Genomic DNA, 12,861 nt, shown 5'->3' on the forward strand with positions numbered 1-12,861 from the left:
TGTTTCTAAAATTATGTGAAGGATTTGGGTTTCTGCACACCAAGATATGTGCTGATAAATGAACACAACTTCACCCATAGACCGTGGATTCTACAAGAAATAGTACTTTGGTCATGATGCTATTGTCTTGCCAGTCTTGCCAACACCAACCGGTCAAATCAATTCATTTTTAAACCACTCCTGAAAAAATATGGAATCTGGTTGTTATGGGCAACATATGTTAGTTGATCATATAAATGGGGCCTAAAGTGAAATTGTCACCACGTTCATGCTGCTTGAGCCACAGGCAGTATGAACCCGGGACAGATCTGATGTCCATTCAGCTCATGTATGTTAAATTTTGGAGAACTAGGAGTCAACCTTCTAAGTATGTTTTTTTGGAAACATGGCAGCATATAAAACCTACATAGGCTGAATGGGAAGATCTTGGTTCATGTTGCACGTGGTTCAGGCAGCGCACACTTGGTGAAAAGATAAATAATACAATTTCTTGAGAAACAGGGAAAATTTTAAAAAGTATGTTCACAACCGGCAGATTTTGTTGCAAAAATTTCTATGACTGAAAGCATTTTTCTAGATGTGAATGGATTTTTTTCTGGAGCCATTCAAGAAGATTTGGACAGTTACAGAGAATTCTGCAGCAAATCAGCCAATTAACGTAAAATCAAATTTTTGCAAATCTCAGCTAAACATTTTTCTGACTGTAAGAACACTCCTTAAAAGTAGCTTTCGCAACTGCAGAGTAGTTACCGAACAGCAGGAGTAAGCGGAGTATTGGGTTTGAATGTACCATTAAGTGTAGAATATCATAAAGGAATGCCGTAAAAGAGATGACAAAGTGCTTGATGCTCAGTGATAGCGCTCAGCGTGATTATACTGTATAGTGTATGAAAGCCACATCAACAGAACTTCATGAGTTCAGTCTTGGTGCAGCCTCGTTGGCAACAGGATAAAGCTGCCCCGGCACTTCTCTTCATCCGCAGACCGACTCCTTGATGTTCTTCACTTGTATTAGAATCATAAAGGGCCCCTTGCAGCTGTTCCATGGTTGGATCATTCTTCTGGAGGGATGAATAAGGAGGATTTGGAGCTCTGTGCGTTTCTCCATAAACTGAATTCAGATGGTCAGGGACCTCCAAGGAATCTCGGTTTAACCAGTCCAGGTTACCTAGGATAAGAAATTTGTATGAGCTCGACCTTTTACTTTCTGCTCTTCTGTGATAACAACAATTGATACATAATACAAAGAGTGTCAATAAGTTTTTTGAAGTAATTGCAGCCAGTCAAATATCAGCAGTCCCAGAATCATTAGATCTCACTAATGAACTTTAAACTTGCACATACATCTTTTTAAGGTGGTGGCTTAGCTGACTACTGACTTCCAGGTCCCTGCTCTTACTGCCAGATGCGGAGAAACCGCAGATCCTGGTAGTTTAACTCCTTACATGCCACATTCAATAGCAACTGCAGCATGTAAGTAGGATGTAAGTGTAGTGGCCCAGAACATTAATTCCTGGGCCCCTCCATAAGAGTATTCTATGTAGTGTCTTGTGTGGTTTCACTGTGCAGAAATTGTTATGTGTATCTGTTATGCGTATTGCACAGCTGCAGCAAGTGAGCGGTTAATGTTGCATGAGACTGGGATATGCCAGTAAATGTATCAATTTATTCTATGCTATGGGCTATAAGTATGAGTGATTTGGGTGTAGTAGAGCAGGGGTCCCCAACCACCAGTCCGCGAACCAGAACTGGGCCAATGGGATTATTCTGTTGATCCGCGGCGCCGCTGCAGACCAGCACTAAACACTGACAGTGTGCACTGCTCTGCGGTGGCTCAGAGCACACTGTGTAGGCTGGCATCAGTAGACGTGGCTCCCAGCAGAGAACATTATGTAGGGCGTGCCATCCTTTAGTTCTCAGGGGCGGGTACTGTTGTATTATGTCGCCGACAGAGGTTAGGGGTTGCGACATAATACAGCAGTCTTGACATTTGTAGATGCCCCCAGCTTCTGATTGGCTGGGGCACTGCCCTGCTTTGCCCCCATATGACCAAAGCCCTGCCATGACCACTCTGCCTTGCCAGGCCATGGAAAAATGGTCTTGCTTGAAGCCGATCCCTGGTGCAAAAAAGGTTGGGGACCACTGTAGTAGAAAGTCCATCCCAGTGAGAGGAGTAGTTGTTGTTTTGGAGAGTGAGTGAGTTCCGGAGATCTTCAACAGTAATGGAAGGAGCAAGTGCCGGCCACATGGGGGTACCTTCAACCCTAATGTGGTGAAGTGATGGAGGAAGAAGAGAAATTTCCTGAGTGTCTCAATGCGAGGAACCAATAACAAGTGAGGAGAGAGTAAAAGAGAGTGAGCATGTAGAAAAAGTCTTATCATCGTGCTGTTCTCAGCTTTTAATCTGTGGAGAGTAAGTCCCTTCGCCTTTCCAGGAGCAGTCCCGGACAGATAATTAGGATTGTCGGGCCGGTGTCATCCTGATTCTTCCCTTTCAGGAGTGGTCCCGTACAAATCTCAAGATTATAGGGCCAGCGTCATCCTGAGTTTCTCCCAGATCTTTTTGTTTATGTGTGACCTACATCGGTGTATCGTTATACTAGTGTACCCTCTTTTTCAGTTAACTAAAGTAAAGTTTGCCAGGCCCTGACCGTTACCAGGGACTGAGGTACTTAAGCATTACTTCGTGTGTGGACTCTATTCTTTACCGCCGACAGCTCATACTGGTGGAAAAGGAATGGTGGCGTCACAAGTGACAACCCTGCTATCTATTTAAATGTTTATTGGCAATCCCTATCCTAGTGGTGTCCGGAAGAGACCTAGTGGTACTTGGGCCGAGGTCACGTGTAGGCCTCCAGGAAGGAGCCTGGCAAGTACCACTGTGACAAGTGACTGCTTTGCCCTCCCAGCTCCTCTGCGTAGGCCTCGTGTTCTGAGTGGGCCCTCCAGGTCGCCACATAAGCAGGGGGAGAGAGCTCCTTTTGTCATCCATCGGCACTCTGAAGTGTGATTGCAAAGTACCAATGGATTTCCACAACAGCTGAAAGCCTGACAAAGGCCTCCATGTCTGTCCGGTAAGGGTGACTACCCACTGGAGTTTTTTTTTCCCTGCGAAATTCGCTGCATTTTTTTTCCTGCAAGGGTCTATGGGACTTCTAATGTTAAAATCGCGCAAAATCGCAATTTACCGCGATTTCACGGTAAATTGCGATCTTGCGCAATCGCGATTTGAACATTACAAGTCCCATAGACCCCTGCAGGAAAAAAAAATGCTGCGAATTTCGCAGGGAAAAAAAAACTCCAGTGGGTAGTCACCCTAAGGGCGCCTACCCACTTGCGATTTTTTTTCCTGCGATGTTTTGCGTTTTTTCTCAAGAGCAATTAGTATAGAATGTGTTCTTGTCCATCTGGGGTTTTTTTCCGTTTCGTGGGGTTTTTTCACATAGGAACTGGCAGTTGCATATGTGTCCTTATTTTTCTCTTAATGCACCCATGATTGTCAATGGAGGGCTGCAAAAAACGCGCAAAAAACGCCACGAAAAACGTGCGGAAAACGCCGCATTTTTTACGCGCGAAAATCGGCAACGCAAGTGGGTAAGCGCCCTTACTCAGCATAAAAAAGACCTCAACTCCATCAGGGTCTGATAGACTGCTTCCATAGGCTAAGTAGAATGCACCACATAATTAATGCAGTGTACTATCCTAGTGATCGAATGATCACATCATCAAGTTCCCATAGGGACTAAAAAAATAGCATAAAAAAACACCAATGAAGTTTAATTTAAAGATAATCAACTAAAAAAAAAATAAATACACATTCGGGTTTTTTTGCCTTCTGCTAAATTAACAGTGTGCAAAACTCTGATGGACATCTTTTTTTACCTACGGTAACATACTGTTACTATTTATTAAAGGTTATATACAGTATAGGAACCTATTGTTATAAAATGCACTTGTGTATTTAATACTTCATTATCCTGTTTAGTTTACCATGATATAAATTGCTATCAGAATATTGGGTTCAGGTTTGGACTCAAAAGTGTTTAGAGGTGAACAACGGCTCATGCCCATGGGGTATGCGTAAAACGCTGCAGGTCTCCCTGCAGTGTTATACCCATTTTGCAGCCATATGCTCTGCCAGCGAAGAGCTGGCAGAGACCGCGTATGGCTGTGTGTGCCCTGCGCATGTCCGCGTATCACACGCAAATGCACAGTGTGACTCTTTCTTTTTTTATTCCCCGCTCTTTTTCAGAGTGGGGATATGTATGAGAATGCAACCTATACAAGTGTATAGGGCTCACGCTGCATGCTACGCAGAGAAATAGAGCATATTGCAATTTATTTCTCCTCCATATCGATACGCAATGTTTTATACACAAATGTACATGGATCATTAAGTCTGTTGACTTTCATTGAATCCATTCACCACGTATCACTCTTCAGGTGGGTCATGTGATCCCATTCTGACCGCCTTAGAATTACTCTTCTATCTGTGCTTTCAAGAAGTCACTATTTCAGTCACCAGGATTCTACACGGAAATTCCACCAGTATTCTTAAACCTGAAACTAAGCAGCAAAGTGGACGAGATTTGCAAAAATCTTGTCCACGCGTGGCGGACATTCCGCTGTGGACAAGCCGTGCGTTAAATGACTTGCGGTGTGGAATTCAAATCCGTGATATGTCAATTGTATCGCTGTTGCCACTGCAGGCTCTCTTCTCTCTATGGGGAGAGATATCCACAGAGGAATACAGGTGAACAAGCTGCTTCAAACCCACGCAAAATGGCACAGGTTTTGAAGCAGCCTTTCTGCTGTGGAAATCTCGTGGAATTTCCATGCGGTCCCACTGCGGACATTCTGTGAGATTTCCGTCCCGTAGTTTACTCCACCCTCACATTACTGCAGATCCCATCTTTAGTCATTACAATGTGTGTGACCATGATTTACAAATCTGAATAGATATTATACTCATAATAAGTACGGAGACAACTTTTTGAGTGTATTTGTACGTGCACCGCTCATTCACACCCCGCCCTGATTTAAATGGCCAATTAGACTAATGCAGTGTTGGAGATCATGGGTATGCGTAGGGTTTTACACATAACTGGACTAGCAGATGTGTGTGCTTGCGCACCTCCCATAGACTTCTATGGGGCTCTTTGGTGCCCAAATATACACAAAATAAAGCAGGACCTATTTTTTTGCACTTGCCGGAACTACGGGGCAAAGAAAAGGAATAAGAATGTGCCCATTGAAATCAATAGGTTCTATTCTCTACAGAGAGAGGCGGGATTATCCCGCATAATAAAACACAGCCATCCGATTCCGCCCGGTGGGCTCCTTCACACAGGTGCTGTGGTTGTCGGCCGCCCGCATCACGGCCAAAAATCTCATGAACAAAAGGCAGCCGTGACCAAGTCACCGCTGCATCTCCCATTTTCACTCCCATTCAGATGGCCCGGCTGCGGTGTTTATACATCGCAGCCTGGAATACCATCGCCCGGGGAGAGAGAGTTCAGCTCTGATAAAATCCTTCCCTTCCCTTCTCCACCCCTTGCCGGCTGCTAGCAAAGGGAGGGGGCGGGAGCTAGTGTGCTAAGCTCCCTCCCTCTCTCCAGCCCTTGCCGGCAAGGGAAGGGGGCAGGAGCTTAGCAGAGCTAGTGTGCTAAACTCCCTCCCGCCTCTCTTTTCCGGCAGCTTTCATAGGCTCCCATAGGAGTGCACTCCGTAGGCGCTATCTTTTTCAGCTGGCCGATTTTACGCACCAAAAAATTGCCTATCTGAACAAATGCATTGGAATCAAATGCTTCAGATGGTCACGATTTTTGGACAACGTTGTATCGCTGTAAAATACCCGCGATAAAACGCTCGAGTGAAAGCAGCCTTAGATTGTGGAATGCCCTTCAGAAGTGGAGTTCCATCAGCTGGTCTGCAGTCCATTATAGTCCTTAGATGTGGATGTGTTCCTTACTCAATAGTTTTATTGTAGAACTGAAAAAGTTCACAAGTAGTTTAAAGCGCCACTCCAGCGAGACCCTCTTTTCCATCCCTGAACCAACTGATGGTCTGTCACACTCTGGACATCTGCTATGCATATTGTCAAATCCACCATGCTGTTCCCCCTCACTTCACTATGTCATTTTTGCTGCAATGTGTACAATGTAGAAACAAGACCCCCCGACCACCCCTTCCCCCAAAGATGGCAGAATTTTGTGTTTTTTTTCTATTTCATGCCAATTATAATTTTTAAAATGTTTTATGGTACATTACATAGTACCACTGTAAAATACAACTTATCCTGCAAAAAACTACCCTTATATAGGTACTTTGAAAAATAAATATGATTTTTTGAAGGTAGGGAGGAAAAAACAAAAATTAAAAAAAATAAAGAGGAGGGCCACATCATTAAGGGTTAATTAATTTAAATGGAAAAATAGGCATTTTAATGTAATAAATATTATTGTACAATATGTATTTGCCTCGTTTGTACTATTGATATAAGTGTAGTAGCTCTTTCCAGTGTCTGGCATCTGGCGGCCCTGATGTGGGGGGGCACGGTGGATTGAACAATCAGTGACTTGCTAGCATGCCCTATCAAACAAAAGAATTGTACTTACGGTAGGGGCTAAGTCTTTCTTGTCCAGGCTCAGGGGAATATCTTTTCCATCGGGATCCTCCACATGACATGACAACTGTTCGAATGAAGTCTCTTCCACACAGACGTATCCCACCATCTGCCACCTCCAACGCCGGGCACAAATTGGGTACAATATAGGCAATGAGCAGGGCACAAAGGCAGAAGCGGAGACACATGGCTCTCGGTATGATGTATTTTGCCTGACCTGCTGGGACGTCCAACAGACCAAGTGCCTTATAAAAAAGATTTTGACCATTATCTTTTCAAGGTCTTTAAGAAAATTACATTTTGGGAAATAACCTTGTAAAGGAATTCCAAGTAGAAGCAAGGACGACCTTCAGAAGAGCAGCTGCAAGGAGATCGCCCCATATTAGTTTAGGCTTTCATACTTATTTTTAAAGTAAACATCACTAGTTTCACCCTTAGGCTACATGCACACGGGCGAACGTGAGTTTCTCAGCCATATATTGCGCTTGCCAACGTGCAATTTCCACAACATTGTAAAGCGTTTTTGATTTAAAATCACATCACATCGCTTCTGTGAAATTGTGATTTTCAGACGTGTGATAAAAGCGCAAATTTCTCATAGACTTCAATGGGAAGCATCTCATCGCACTCGCATACATATCACGCGGTATGCGAGTGCCATGCAATGTCTTTTAAGGGTTCAATGAAAGCCAGGGGCGAGACGTTCCGAGGGAACGCCAAAAGATAGTACACGCTACAATTTATGTGGATCAATCCATTCAAAAAACAGATTTCATATTCTTGCGGGTTTTGTGTGCATTGCCTCGCACAAAGCTCTCACGGGAAGATTACTCGTGAATATGCCCTTATGGTGTATTCACACAGACAAGTTTCATGCACGAGTTCCGTCCTATAGTGATATGAATGGAATGGCCAAATTAATGCACTTTGTAATGTACATTGTGCATTAATTATGAGCCATACAGAAGTTATTCACTTACCTGTTCCGTTGCTAGCGTCCTCGTCTCCATGGTGCCGTCTAATTTTCAGCGTCTAATTGCCTAATTAGACGCGCTTGCGCAGTCCAGTCTTCTTTTTTTCTCAATGGGGCCGCTCGTGCCGGAGAGCGGCTCCGTGTAGCTCCGCCCCGTCACGTGCCGATTCCAGCCAATCAGGAGGCTGGAATCGGCAATGGACCGCACAGAAGCCCTGCGGTCCACCGAGGGAGAAGATCCCGGCGGCCATCTTCACCAGGTAAGTAAGAAGTCACCGGAGTGCGGGGATTCAGGTAAGCACTGTCCGGTTTTCTTTTTAACCAGTGCATCGGGTTTGTCTCGCGCCGAACGGGGGGGCTGTTGAAAAAAAAAACCCCGTTTCGGCGCGGGACAACCCCTTTAAGTCCTCATGTCCACTCGAAAAATAGAATTAGCAAATCCACACGTTTTTCCATGGGTGAGATTCGCAGTTAAATTTGCCCATAGGGAATCATTGGCCATCCGTGGTCAATTAAATTGAATTTATCGGCCGCGGATGTGATTTAATTTGATTTGTGAATTTCAAGCACGGGAAAAAAAACGCTGCATGCTTCATTTTACTGCGGATCACGCATGGGTGGGCTCTATTTAATTCATTGCTTATGAGCAATAATAAAATCTAATTCATGGTGACCCGCAGTGCATCCGCAGCAGAAATCCACGCGTATCGTATATTTCTAGTGGACATGAGGCCTAAGGAAGGGACTCCATATTTGGATATATCTGGTTCTGAAGCTAATGATTAGCCAATGTTATGGCTGATCCATAAATCTTAACTTTTGTTTGAGGCATACTAACCCCTTCTCGACGTGTGCTTTACACATATGGCACACATTGGGTATTATTGTATGGAGTGAATTTCAGGAGTCGAAACCACTCCATACATGGCGAGTGTCGACTGTCTTTGACAACCAACACCTGCTTGCAACAGAGATAATTCCAATAACGGCTGTTAACCATTTAAATGCCACTGTTCATTCTGATGGTGGCATTTAAATGTCTGGATTATGATGGAAATGTCCTGAATGGCTGGCCCATCCACAATAAGATTATGGGTTGCTGATTGGGTATCATGCCAGCCTGTGATCTTCTGAATATCACCAGCACCTGAAGTGAAGGTTCCCAAGGCTGCTATGCATGGATGCCTATTAAGCCTTTCCAATCCAGTGTTGGACATTGTCCAACATTGTCATTTCCCTGTGTAGCTCTAGTGTCTTCCGAGGTCTAACACATGTTTCTATGAGTATGCAGGGCAGTGCTCTGATTTCGGAGGCTATCCTGCATACTGTAACAAATATATGCAGAATAGCCTCCTACATCGGAGCTCTGTCCTGTACAGTGTTAGAAACGTGCTATACACATTGCATGCAGGTATAGGATGCCTCTGTATGACACTGTGTTACAGGGATATCTATCTATCTATGATTGTAGAAATTATAAATTAATAGTCTCTCTCTCTCTCTATAATATATATATATATATATATATATATATATATATGACGAAAGCCCTCACTGACTGACTCTTTGACTGACTCGTCACTAATTCTCCAACTTCCCGATGTCGTAGAAACATGACATTTGGCACAAGTATAGATTATGTCCAAAATAGGAAAAGTAAAGGGGTCCCAACTCGATTATACAATTCTAGCGCAAAAGAACTAGCGTCCAAATTTTACATACGGAATCTAATTCTCTCACTTCCCGATGTCGTAGAAACATGAAATTTGGCATGAGCATTGATTATGTCATAAATAGGAAAAGCTAATGGGTCTCAACTCGATTATTCAATTCTAAGCGCAAAAGAATTAGCATCCAAATTTTACATACGTAATCCAATTCTCTCACTTCCCGATGTCATAGAAATTTGAAATTTGGCACGAACATTGATTATGTCATAAATAGGAAAAGTTAATGGGTTCCAACTCGATTATTCAATTCTAAGTGCAAAAGAATTAGCGTCCAAATTTTACGTACGGAGTCTAATTCTCTCACTTTTCAATGTCATAGAAACGTGAAATTTGGCACGAGCATTGATTATGTCATAAATAGGAAAAGTTAATGGGTCTCAACTCGATTATTCAATTCTAAGCGCAAAAGAATTAGCATCCAAATTTTACGTACGTAATCTAATTCTCTCACTTCTCGATGTTATAGAAACTTGAAATTTGGCACGAGCATTGATTATGTCATAAATAGGAAAAGTTAACGTGTCCCAACTCGACTATTCAATTCTAAGCGCAAAAGAATTAGCATCCAAATTTTACGTACATAATCTAATTCTCTCACTTCCTGGTGTCATTTTATATAAAGGAAACGTCGCATGGTTACCTTCACGTGGTGTTTCCTGGGTAACGCAAAGAACCATGCAAAATGGTGAACATATTTTTTTCCTGATATCTCTAAAGTAACCATGATGGGGTGTGGCTTGCGAATGAGCAGGTAGGACGCACCTCTGCACTGCTGCCGGTGCCGAAAAACGGGCCCCAGGAGCAACCGGGACCCCGCTACTGACAGCCATGGTGAGTAGGAAGACGCCGGAGACACCACTGAAGACAACAGGCTGCCTGGGAGGGAGAATGTCGGCTTACCTGCGCCCACAGCCAGACCCGAAAGCGGGCGGGGAGAAGATCAAGATGGCGCCGCCAGAGGAGAGAGACGGAGCCCATGTGACTGGTCGGCGGCAAAGCGGAGAGAGAAGTGAAAGCTCCGGACGGAGCGAGAAGCAGGGGGAAAGCGGGCACACAGCGGAGGTAACGGGCTGAGGCAACAGATCCCTCACCAAGCACCACCCCTATAACGAGCATGAGGACAGCACAGAAGGGGGCACTCAGGGAGACCTGACAATAAGCAGCACTGCAGCCCACAAGGGGGGTAATGAGTGGAGGATCCAGCACAGAGGACGACACTACATATCACCCAGTCCCTGCCAGGACAATGGGGAGTCACAGCGACAGCACAGAAGTCCCATATGAGGACAACAGCAAGGTGCCCCCCCCCCCAGATCAATCCAGCCATAATACCCCTCACAGAAAACTGAGTGGCAAGGCGGGAAAGCAGCACCCTGCACCGCATCAACTGCCACGTGGCCACAATCATGAGACAAGGAAAGAGGGGAGAACCCTTATATGCACTCCCAGCCCCACAATAGAGGCGCAAGTACGGCCAAGAAGCACCTGGAAAGAGCCCGCATCCCCACCTCTGGCATCACAACACCTAACCCCGGAGCACAGGGGAGACGAGAGGGACTCCGCGAGGTACCATGCCAAGCCCCCAGAGCATTCAGCCCCCCAAGAAGAGTGGGACTGGAAAGCCCACCTCCAAGCTCTCCCCACCAGAGGGGAAATAGGCGAGATGTTCAAAAAACCGGAAGCCTCACATAAAAAGGACATTGTAGCGTTACAACAAGACATCAAACATATAGGCCAAAGATTGGAGGCAGTAGAGGAGAGCCAAGAGCAAGTCATTAATACCATAGATGCGCATGCCCAAGAACTACAACAGCTAGCGCAACACATAACAGAGCTATATGCCATGGTGGACGATTTGGAAAATCGCCACTGTAGAAACAACCTGAGGATCAGGGGTCTCTCAGAAGATATCACCCCCCCCCCCCCCAACCTAGAAGCCTAGGCACGCGAATACTTCTACAACCTGCTCCAGAACCCAAAAGACACTGCCATAGAAATAGATCGAATCCATCGCTCCCTGGGTCCGAAACCTACCAACCCTAACAGACCCAGAGATGATATATGTAGGATTCACTTTTACTCAGTCAAGGAACAGATCCTGCAACGAGCTAGAAAAATAGGGGACTTATCATACCAGGGCTCCCCGCTACTGATCCTTACAGATCTCTCCCGCCGCACCCTGCAATTGCGCAGAGCACTGAGACAGTTATTGTCACTACTCAGGGAGAAGGAGATTAACTATCGATGGGGGTTCCCATTCCAACTGCACGCCAACAAAGAAGGCAAATCAGCATCGTTCAGGGGCCTGGGCGACCTCCCGAAGTTCTTATCAACATTCAAACTGCCCTCAGTATCACTACCTGAATGGCCAACGACGTGCTCTCTGCCAATCCCCCCACCAAGAAATGAGTGGCAAGAAGTAGAAAGGAGAACAGGACGCAGAGCACCGCGCCGAAAGACACAAGAGGCTCGATTGTCCCCAGTGAACGACCATGCCTGAAGACACCGGCATAGACTATGTTTCGCTGACTGTCTACAAGCACACAAACATGTCCAAGAGGGGTCCCGGACCTGTTTGGGGTCTACAAAAATTTTCTTTTTCAAAAATGCATCGCTAATATCAAGTCGCAGGGGGGAGGGGTGGTTGCCAATTTGTTCTAGAAGTTGTTTGCTTCCACGAACCCACCGGGAAGCGAAGGTTTGAATAATCTTCGCTGCTAGTCGCCTAGCGACATTTCCCATATGTTACATATGTGTATACATTTAACAAGTTGTTTTCCCATGTCTTGTCTGTATACCAATTGTTGTTGTCCTCCCCCCCTCCCAAACACCCACGCCCTTTCCCTTCACTCCTCGTAAGGGGCCGCCTGGACACGTGCTTGGCGAAACAGAGCCAAATCCACGATAATGGATGATTTAACATGCTGCACGTTCAACGTGAAAGGCCTAAATACCCCGCAAAAAAGTAATCAAATACTTTACCACCTACACAAAAAGAGAGTGATGGTGGCCATGTTCCAGGAAACGCATTTCAAAGCAGGGAGCACTCCTTCCTGTGGCACCAAGCATTACCCCACCTGGATACATGGCCCACATCCCTCCAAAAAAGCAGGGGGTGTATCAGTAGCGCTACACAAAGACCTTAGACACCAAATCCTGGGCTCTGAAATAGACCCGGAAGGCCGATATGTTTTCCTGAAAACAGAAATTGCTAATAACGTTATAACAATTGCCAACATTTATCTCCCAAACCAGGACCAAGTGAAATATGCGACAAGATTCCTACAGAAGCTAGCGGAATTCGCCGGAGGCTCCAGAATTCTACTAGGCGGAGATCTGAACCTGGTGCTCGACCCGGAGCTGGACACGTCGTCAGGTAGGACTTCCACCCCCAGAGCAGCACTCAGGTCACTCAAACGCACACTAGATGCACTACACCTAGTAGATCTGTGGAGGATACTGCACCCGGGGACCAGGGACTATACATTCCATAGCACATAATTCTTACAGCAGGATTGACTTGCTATTGGTCT

The 12,861-nt window shown here is 45.3% G+C and overlaps 1 protein-coding gene across 1 annotated transcript; it reads right to left on the minus strand.

Annotated features, from left to right (window-relative positions):
* Positions 1–899: 899 nt before the first annotated feature.
* Positions 900–6,813, minus strand: LOC136627117 (relaxin-3-like). The gene is made up of 2 exons (XM_066602053.1): positions 6,618–6,813; positions 900–1,168 (listed from the first exon to the last, which is right to left on the minus strand). Exons 1-2 carry the CDS (start codon positions 6,811–6,813, stop codon positions 900–902), a joined length of 465 nt encoding a protein of 154 aa, XP_066458150.1.
* Between the last annotated feature and the right edge of the window lie 6,048 nt (positions 6,814–12,861).

This window comes from Eleutherodactylus coqui, chromosome 5 (genome assembly GCF_035609145.1).
Source record: "Eleutherodactylus coqui strain aEleCoq1 chromosome 5, aEleCoq1.hap1, whole genome shotgun sequence".
Classification (NCBI taxonomy): Eukaryota; Metazoa; Chordata; class Amphibia; order Anura; family Eleutherodactylidae; genus Eleutherodactylus; species Eleutherodactylus coqui.

What these genes read in the sequence shown, in the direction of transcription:
- LOC136627117 (XM_066602053.1), bottom strand. Translation starts at nt 6,813, where the DNA reads ATGTGTCTCCGCTTCTGCCTTTGTGCCCTGCTCATTGCCTATATTGTA. An exon ending in AGAAAGACTTAGCCCCTACC is followed by an intron (nt 1,169 to 6,617) that starts GTAAGTACAATT and finishes TTCTTATCCTAG; the next exon opens with GTAACCTGGACTGGTTAAAC.